At 40.6% G+C, this 10,708-nt stretch overlaps 1 protein-coding gene across 1 annotated transcript; it reads right to left on the reverse strand.

Annotated features, from left to right (window-relative positions):
• Positions 1-555: 555 nt before the first annotated feature.
• Positions 556-4,164, reverse strand: adrb2a (adrenoceptor beta 2, surface a). Its single transcript, XM_034544303.1, has 2 exons — positions 4,018-4,164; positions 556-3,772 (listed from the first exon to the last, which is right to left on the reverse strand). Exon 2 carries the CDS (start codon positions 3,770-3,772, stop codon positions 2,525-2,527), a length of 1,248 nt encoding a protein of 415 aa, XP_034400194.1. The 5' UTR covers positions 4,018-4,164; the 3' UTR covers positions 556-2,524.
• Positions 4,165-10,708: the final 6,544 nt, after the last annotated feature.

Consider the following 10,708-nt stretch of genomic DNA (forward strand, 5'->3'; position numbering starts at 1 on the left):
TTTTTTTTTTTTTTTTAAATCCAGCAGTGACTAATCAATATCAATGCGTCAATTGCGTAAACACAATAGTCATATAGGAAAAATCTTGGTCTAGACTCTTTATCTGTTTTGTGCATCCTGTACAGTGACATTGAAGAAAAAATCAACCTGAAACATTTGTTAGAAAGCAATGCTGTAAATCCTGAAGAAAAAATAAAATCAACCTGGAGAACATTTGTTATGACATTCAACCCCAGCATTTACTTTGCTGTAAATCCATGAAAAAGAAAACAGCAAATAAGATCAACAGGAAAACTTTTTTTCACATGGCAATCACTGACGTAAGTTGGCAACATATTTGCGTCTATTCCTAAGGTCAGTGACAACAGCTCTGACCAAACCAAGCAATACAGTACATATGGATTCCTCTGAGGGAACAAAGTTCACAGTTTTAACTCGAGTCAGCTGACCAGAGGCAACGCTACATGCACTAAAACACAGGTCACTAACACCGATTTAGACTGGCAATGAGTCCCTGCTTCCCCCCCCCCCCCCGCCCCGTCTTCTATAGCCACATTTAGAATGCTGTCACTTTGATTAGGATGCAGGGAACGTCAAACTGACAGGGGAAAGGGGCTTACACCTGTCATTTAGTGTGGGAAAAGTGGGTGAATTCAAGCACCTGCATGTGAAGCGCTAATGTTCCATTATTGCTTACCAATGTCAAAACGTCCCAAGAGCCCATGATTTTAAGATGGGAGATAATAAGAGATTCACTTCAGGTTGTCCCTTTGGATCTCATCAAATAGCATCATGCAGATTGGGAACTGTATATTTTCTAATGTACTAATCTAGTTCAGTGTTCCCTCAGAGGGAGATATCTGATTCTCCAGCTAAACGGTAGAGATAATGGATTTATTTGTGTTTATTGTGCCGACTCAGCTGGATAGGGGGCATTTCCTGGAGACTGTGCACCAAGCAGCGGCAATCGTAGACTGACTGAAACTGACTGAAACAACTGGAACAGCTGAGTCACTGCTCACATATGCAAATGTTAGACGGATTTCACAAAGATCCAGACATCCGTTTACAGTGAGGAGACTCTGGGAAATGTCAGGGAGCAGAGACAAAGGTGCACTACTCGGGACTGTTTTTCTCATCTCCGTTTATTGGCCTCTGAACAGTCAGAACTAGTCTCCGGCCTGGAACGCTGTTATCGCTCGGCTATTTCTACGAACGGTTTATTATTGTGTGTGTGGTTTGTACCCTTGTGCCATGACTAAGGAAACGGCTTCTCTGATTTCAGTAAACACTGTACATGCTGAAACACAGCAACCACATAGTTTAATAAACAAACAGGGCTTGTGCAACAAAAAGGATTGTTACTGTTGCTACCGCCAAATAGAGGGGACAATAAATACTTATAGTTTTCCCTATGCTTATGTAATGGCTTCATTATTGATCAAAGACGGGTTTACATCTTACATAAATGAACCAGTGGACTGAATGAAGGATATGACTGGTAGGCTGTGCAGTAGAAAACTTGGTTAAATACTGGATTTATTTGTATAACAGGTGCAAGCTTTAAAGGTCAATACCTAGGATTAACCACATTAATGCCACCTGCTTTAAAGATATTATATATCTTTAGGGCTCACAATGGAATCTGGCTGATACAATGTATACAATCCTCGTTCTTGAGGCGTTTTTCAGCTTGCACCAGTGAGATATAGATGACTAAATTTCTCTGGTGCAATCTGCTGGCAACACCCATGCAAAAGGCTGTAAAACATTAGAGCAGGCAGAGAGAGAGAGAGAGAGAGAGAGAGAGATTGATTATGCCACACCTGTTCATCATCATTGGCTTTCACACTGAATCAATCAATATAAATTAAAAAAATTGAGTAAAAAAACAAACAATTATGAAATAAAGCCAAATTATGATTTTGGTTGACTTGGAATGTATTTCTTAAAATAAAGCACCAAAGAGGCATTACGTTTAATACTTCCATGTTCCTCATCTATTCTCTGATGGAAAATATTACTCGCTATTCGTGCCAAATTGGCATGTCCCATGGGACGTTTACAGCCTCCAACAACACTCACTTTGAATTTCAAAAACATGTTTATGCTAATAAATTGTGGGCTCTTTTGCCAAGAATTCTGAGACAAGAAACTTGCCCACAAATTCAATCTGAGCCAGATAATTAGCAATCATATAATGCAGTTTATTTACTCAGTGGAGTAAATAAACTGCCCCTGTGTAACTCCTGTGTACAGTGTAGTCAGTTAAGAAAAAAAAACATGAAAAAGATGAGGTAGATGAAAGTTAAACATGGGAAATGTAACAAAAGGAAAAGTGATCTACGTACAGTGATTATTCTCTGTGTTGAAACAGAAATACTTTCCTCCGCTGATAATTTATATTATAGTTTCTGTAAAGCAGTCTCTACCAGGCAGCTACCTTCATTAGTTAAAAAGTGTATGACAGCAGTGTAAACATATCTGGATCTTCCTTTTTGACAGAAGTCTCAGGGCTCCAAGATTAAAGGGCGGTCGTTAGAGTCGATAGGCCTTTGTTGCAATTCCCGTTGGGGTCCACTGCTCTGTCCACCATGCTGCAGACCCCCGCTGCTTTCGCCAGACAACCTTCATTAGTGTCACTGTCTTCCAAGCTGCCCTTACTTCTCCCTTGCTGCTCGCTCTGCCAGCTGTGCCTGCTGTAGACGTATCCGTTCACGGGCCCCGGGTTGCTAAGGCGGTTCCTCTTCATACAGAGGATTTCCTTGAAGGCATACCTGAACTCAGGACTCCGACAGTAAATGAGTGGGTTGAAGGCTGAGTTTGCGTAACCTATCCAGTTGAGTATCCTGAAGGTGAGGTCAATGCCCTCCACCTTCCATATGGCCACCACCACATTGAGCAGAAAGAAGGGCAACCAGCAAAGAGTAAAGATCCCCATGATGATTCCCAGTGTCTTTAAGGCTTTGTGTTCCCGCAGGCAAAACTTGGCCTTCTTGTTGCCACGCCCATTGTTGGTCTCCAGAGATTCGAGGTTGCTGTTGTCGGCGTTTTTAAAACGTCCAACGCTTTGGTCAATCTTCTTCATTTGGCGCTTGGCCTCCTGGAAAACGCGGCTGTAGACAAAGACCATGATGACCAGAGGGAGGTAAAAGGAGATGATAGAGGAGGTGATGGCGTAAGCCATGTTGGTGTCGAACTCGCAGCACTTACTGTTCTCATTGCACTCTGTAGCTTCATTATCAGCTGATATCCACCACTTCATGTGGATGGGCAGGAAAGACGTCAAGGCGGCAATCACCCACACCAGCACAACCACAATGCGAGCCTTGCACTTGGTCAGCATCGACTGGTAGCGGAAGGGAGAGGTGATGGCCAAATAACGGTCAATGGCTATGACACACAGGGTTTCGATGCTCGCAGTCACGCAGAGCACATCAGTCGCAGTCCAGAACTCACACCAGAAATTGCCAAATTTCCATGTCTTAAAGATGATATAGCAGGCCCCGAAAGGAACCACAATGAGACCCATGACCAGGTCAGCACAGGCAAGGGATGTGATGAAACAGTTGGTGACATTTTGGAGACGCTGGAAGCGTGCGATCGCTATTATGACCAGGATGTTGCCGAAGACAATGACCAGAACGAGTAAGGACATTACCATGCCCAGCAGGATCATGGTTGCCTCACTGTAACCCTTCTCATTGTTAGTTGGGTCCGATGACGAATTGGACATCCCTGCACTCACGTTGAGGAGGGTTGTACTTCCCATCTGAAGAGATCATATGTAGATAAAACACACACACGTGAAAATCACAATTTAAATGTAAATGCATCAAAACAACTAGCATTAAACAATGATCTGATGTGTCTGTTGTATTTCCACAAAAAAAGGGGAACAGAAATTACAGCACCAACACCCCAAAACTATAATGAATGACATCCTGCTAGCCTTCAGCAAGCACAGCTTAAAAAAACAGTATGCTAAACAAGCCAAGCACAAATAAAAGTACAAACCTCCACAGGTAGTTGTCTGGTTTCCTGCCTCCCATACAAAGTAGAAATGTCAGTTTAGTTAGCTCCTTTACTGTCACATGTCCTTCTTTCTATTGTCTGTTTTTCTTAATCTCAGTGTCTCTCACTCACTCAGTCCCTCAGTTGAGCTGTGTTTCTTCTAATGTGTCTCCCAGGCTATTTGTCAGAGCCCTTATAGCGTGCAGTGGTGACATCACGGCCAGTGCTCAGCCAATCAGACAGACAGCCTGCGGAGGGTGCTGAGAGCTCCCGAGTGTTTGAACACATTGTCCCTGCAGCCGCTGCTGCTGCTGCTTCATGAGACAAAACCTGCAAACACAAGCACAGACATATTTTCTGACTTACTTTTTAACTAGGAATCTTTTAACTATATCTTTTAGAATTAAAATATTGAATTTAAAGTTTATATAAAACAAGTAGTCAGCTGGACATTTCAAGAACTGAGCTTCCACAGCTTTTGGCCTATTAGTCTGGATCATATCAAAAACAGGTGAAGCTTTCTTTGACTCTTTGTAGGGGAAAGTTGGATGCACCCGTGGTCCAACTGGCATGTTTAACCAGTGCGCACTCCATGATTTATTGGGAGGTTTGACTATTACTTTGGCCTTTTGCCGGAAAAACGTTAGTGCTTTGACACAACAATGTAGACCAACTGCATAAAACAAAAGAACTGAGTAGTTTACAACACATTAAATCAAAAACATGCGGTCATGCAACCTTCATAGATATGTAAAGGTTAAATTGCAGACATCTCCTATTTCTGTTATCAATCTGCTCCCACTGCCCGGGAACAATGCGCTGTACTGCATCCAAATATAAAACTAATGTATCCAGGGCAAATGTGCATTTCTGTAAAGCATACAAGGTCTATGCAAAGACTGCAACATTGGGCTATTCATTGAAAGGTTTCTGTATCTGGAACACTATTCAAATTCTGTGACAGAATAAACTGCATCACCTATGTATTGTCTGCTTTAGATAAACAAACAGAGCTCAGTGCTAGAACTGAAATGCTCCCAGTGACAGATACAGGTGGAGAGAGAGGAGAACAGATCAGTGATTCCTCCGCTTCAGTTAATGCCTCAGCCCTGCTTCTGTGAGCCAGCGTGATGCGCTTCCACTAAATAACACTAGGAGTATGTGCACACATACATTATTGTATACGAGAATAAGTGTGTGTTTGAAAAGTTAGCAGTTTAACCTTTTGAAAACCAACCTATTTTTTTGTTTTCTGCTCAAAATAACATACCCAAACTAAAAAAGGTGTATCTCAGCAACCACAAAGGCTATTTGAATAATTGGTGTTATAATAAAGGCAACCTATGTGTGCTTTTGTTCAGATGTGTAAATATTAGTATATGTGTTACTGGTTGAGAGCAAATAAGGATGAAAGACAGCAAATGTTGAATTTTCAGGTTCGTCTAGAAAAAAAAAGCACTTTCAGGATGATTATCTCTTGGAAGGATGCAGAGCAAAGGTAAAACACAACAGAGATCATAGCACAATATGGGACCAGTCTCTCTGCAAAGTTTGACTTAGAAAAAGTAAAGCAGAACAAAGTTAGAGAGGTTTTAGTACATATTAATTAGGCGAAATGTACAAAACCATATATTTCACTTGTATATTACTTATGGTGTTCAATACATCAAATACAGCAGTCTTTGTTGATTAGAAGAAGAAAAATGAATAAAAAAAAAAAAAAGCCAAAGACAAGCAACATTTGTGACTAAAGCGCTAAATTGCTTCATGTTGCTGTGTTCTTTGGCTCATATCTCAGTGATGCTTTTGCGCAGAATGATTCTGAAAAGATATTTAATCTGTGTGGAGTCCTCTTGCTTTTTTTTTCTGATAGCACCGAGCTACGGGTTGCTAGTTCCGAAAACGTGCTGAGTGGGCTGACTCCTGACAAAATTATGATTATGATATTTTAATAATTCCTTCAGTTGGTGTTTGAGTTGTGTGGAAATTTGATGTATAACATCAACAAATGTGCCCATGTTTATTGTAATGTTTTACACAATCTAACTATAATGTGTAAATCGGCCCCCAATTGGGGGCCATGGTTTTCAAAAGGTTAAGAACCATGTCATCCTATTTAAAGTGAGAGCCCTGCTAAATGACCATTTGGACTTGGGGAATTAAACTGCCTGCGTTACGGTCCCACATCAAACGCAAACAGTTTTCATTCTGTGAATAAAGAATACTCCCTGCGTCCTGACACCACACAAATATCCAAAATCAAACAGGTATGTGCTGTGGATGGGGAGTTTTCCATTCAATATTTACTGCATATCTGTCTTGAGAGATACGCAGAAAGAGATACGCAGTTCTCTTTTAATATTCACGAGTGGAGGTAATGTAGTTGAAACACAGCACGGAGGGAGATCGGGCTAGGTTTAGTCCTGAGTTCTTTATGGGGCTTGCAGGTGTGTTCGTGTGAGCATATGCAACCCAAAACCCTAGAGCTCAGATGCATGCGTTACCTCCTGCTATGATTTCTCATATTGCCTTTGAGCCTTAAAATTGTTTACCTTATGTTGCCCCCCTAGTGGAGGTCCATCCATCCAGCTCTTTAATCCATGACAAAATCTCACACATTTCAAGACAGATTACCAGAAAATGGACTAAAGCTATTAATTGCAGATATTTTGGGGACTCTGTGACCTTTTGTCCAGCTAAACACTTCTTTGCATGACAGCGTATCTTGGCAGGCTTCCATGGATATTCATGATCTCAGAATTAATTCAAATGTTTGATGACCTCCTTACCTTTCTTCTAGCACTGCCATTGGGCTGACATTTCCATTTGTAATATAGGATTATTTGCCCCGAAGCTGACATATCTCCCTTCACTTAAGGAAAGACCCCTTGATCTTGAGTCTTGCATCAATGAGGCACAAATGTCACAGCTGCAGCTCAGATTATCGTCATTGGTCTCTATTGAATCAGCTGACATTACTTCAGTGACACACATGGCCTTATCTCTTGACCAACTGAGAGGACAAACCCAACGTGTTTAGCACACTCCTAATAAGGTCATTATGGGGTCTGAAAACCTCCACTTGTATGGACTGTGGGGTATAACGAACACCTTTATGGGCTCAGTCTGCTTATACTTAAAAACAGACTTTAAAAATAATGTAAAAACAGTCTACTTCTTGTCTGACCTGTTTGATCACATTATTATTTGTACAGAGTGATGAGCTATTGACAGGGGCGGACTGGCCATCGGGGATACCGGGGAAATCCCCGGTAGGCCGACGTGGGTTGGGCCGGCCCACCTCCGTCACTTTTCAAAATAATACATGCGTGGGTACATAATTTCCTTTTCAAAATAAGCTTTTATGTTGAGGCTTTTATGTTGATGGCTACTCAGACAGATGTTTTGCAGATGCTTGACAGTGAGAAAATCATAGACGGTGTTGCAGAAAAGAGTGAGCTGCTGTAAAAACTACTTGTTGAGTGAAGTAATAATAACACATGAGTATACTGATATTGTTTTTTATTACCATGTGACTATAATGCACCTGGGCCGGCAGAGTTTAGGTTGTTTGTTAACTTATTGTTTTGTTATGCACCTTTTAACACACACACACACACACACACACACACACACACACACAATCACACACCAAGCATGCAACACCACTGATACTACTGATGTTCACACCCCATCGTATGTTCTGTTCTACAATATAGTTAATACTAATCCTACCCTCTGATTCCAGTTTCTTTATTTTGGTCTTTCTCTGCTGACATGCATTCCTTAAGGCTCTGTGGTTATAGTATAACCATCTGATACTAGCCCAGAGTTAAGCATATTCATCTAGCAAACTATACCGTGTAGTGTTACAATAGCCACTATCATTTTATTCCATTTGTCCATCCAGGCAAATAGGTGGAGCCAAATGTTATAAAAAACAAAACATATATGATTTCTTTGTAATCGTCCAAAATAATGTTAAGTGTATGGGTATATTTCCAAGTGGGGCAACGCGTCGTGTATTGAGTAGGCCGGCCTGACAGGAACTCCCGGGCCACATTTTTCCCCCAGTCCGCCCCTGGCTATTGACTTTGTTGAACTTTGTGTATGTACCCTAAATGTAATGTAAATCTGATTTCTATTTTGGAAAGTGTTAGTCTGCACGTTCGATTAATCATGACTGGTTTCCTCAGTCGGTCTTCCTGTATCCTGTCACTCCCAGGCAGAGCTAGGATCCTGTCCCCAGTTAGATATTGTACACCGCATTGTTTAGACAAACACTGTTAGAATACATCTATCTCCAGACCATCTTCTATTAGATTCCCATCTCTATCTTTCCTTCATAGAAAGTTGTGATGTGTATTCTGTACACATGACATCTATTCATCTGTCCATCCGGGTAGAGGGATCCTCCTCTGTTGCTCTCCTGAAGGTTTCTTCCCTTTTTTCCCTGCGAAAGGTTATTTTTGGGGAGTTTTTCCTGATTCGATGTGAGTTCCTGGGACAGGGATGTCGTATGTGTACAGATTGTAAAGCCCTCTCAGGCAAATGTGTAATTTGTGATATTGGGCTATACAAAATAAACTGAATTGAATTGAATTGATGTTGACGTGATGACCCAGCATGCACTCCTACCTCCCTCCACTCTATTTTTCCTGTAATCTGTGAGGAACAATACCTGGAGGCATTGCTCCCCTAGGGAAAGCATTCAGGAGCATGAGAGGAAATGAGAGAGCCTACATATTTTCTTTCACTTTCCTTGAATGTCTTTACTGGCATTACACTTGTCTTGTTTGTAAAAATGAGCACAACCAAAGAAAGGCTTATTCAGTTCCTTGCTGAGTTAGATGAGGAGATTGATACTGCTCTATCAATCATATGATATATAACTCAAACAAGAAACTGAATGTATTTCCAAAAATGTTGAACAGTTTATTTAAATATCAGCCAAGTATTACTGTAACATTTAAAACTGTGACAACCAGCAGATTTAATTAAATACATCGAGACAGAAAAAAGATTATATATAAGTAATGTAGCACATTAATTTGAAAACATATTTGCAAAGTGAAAAGCATAGTTACATTTATCTCTGTTACACCCACCTTCAAACACACACATAGTCACGTTGTCATGACTTTTGGCCACATTACATTGACTTAAATGAATTTCCTGGAGACTTTTCCCAACCCTAACCTAAACCAAGCCATAACTCTAAAATGTAAGGATTTACATTATGAGGATGTCTCCATAAGGAAGACGAGTCCCCACAATGCCACAGAGTAAACAGTTGCATGTCCTCACAAGTCATGAAACCATACCAACAAACGCACATACTTTAGTGTTTTATTTTAACACAGAATTGAAAAGTGCTCTACCTTTATGCAACTCTGTACCATTGGTGCATGTTACATAAGCCCTTGTTTTCTCTCATAAATCTCTCATACAGGACATAAAACATTGACTTGACAACATTGTCCAACCACGCATGTCTAATAAATTCAATCTCCGTATGATTTAAGGAATTATTGTGAGGCTAATCACAATGTCCTTATTTAATTTACTGGAACATGTCCCCTTGGGATTAATCCAGAACCTGAAGCGCTAATTGGTTTTGTAGTAAAGGCCCCTGGGGTACTGCGGGTGAGGTCCATCCAAAAACAAATGACTGTAAAACACATTAAAGACCAGAACTTCTACACTGCACTGACATGAATCTACAGACGCAGAGTGTGGTATTAATGCTGGGGGAAAGTATCCAAGTTGGTGTTACGTGTTTGTCAGATAAACACAAACAGAAAGACAAAACTGTTTGTATATTTCGTATCAGACCATATATAGACGAAGCAGTTACTGACCCTGAGTCATTGTTCACTCAGTTCGCCCCTGATACAGTTCCGATGGAGGAAGAGGTTGTAAAAACACTTCTCTGTACTATTCAACAACGTTTGGGCTGTGGCTTCCAGACGGAGTTCAACATATACAAAAGATAGATTCAGAAATGTTGTTATGGGTGTCTGACCAATGTAACACATACAGTGTATTACACAGGGTGCTGTCGTGTTTAGAGCGCAAACAAAAGACTGTTTGCCACGCTCTAATTTGCCACCACAAATCAACAAACATCCCCTGCATGGCCTGCATTTGACCAGGTACAGCCAACTCTACTGCAGTCGATGAAAGAGGAACAAATAGCTTCCCAAAGCCTTTCTTTGATTGGCTGAAAAAAATTGCCAGAGTCACATGATTTGTTTTAATAATCGGAACACACAAAGCAAAACATTCAGAGGGTTTTAGACTCATTATGAGACATGTTCATGAAGGTTCAAGTTTGAATGCTGGGATTGACCTGATAAAAATAATGCTAAAAAAAATGCTAGTTAATTCAGTTAACTAGCATTTCTATTGTAAATCAGGAATTCTGCTTGGTTCTGGGACTTAGGGGGGGGATTTATTGTGCAAATTAGGTAGTCAAGGCCTGAACTGAATTGTAATCTTTTGTTTAATGTGTTGCTGTCCTTGTGAGGATTTAATTAGTATGCATACATCTGTACCAATCAGCAAAAAAGTCCCTGCAGACCTCCGATCAGCACAGAGGGAGATTACAATCCATTTTTGCCAAAAAGAAAAAAAGCTTCTTTAATGCACATAAAAATGAAGAATAAATCTTTCCTTCTAATAGTTTACGACA

The sequence above is a fragment of the Cyclopterus lumpus genome, chromosome 10, assembly GCF_009769545.1.
Source record: "Cyclopterus lumpus isolate fCycLum1 chromosome 10, fCycLum1.pri, whole genome shotgun sequence".
NCBI lineage: Eukaryota > Metazoa > Chordata > Actinopteri > Perciformes > Cyclopteridae > Cyclopterus > Cyclopterus lumpus.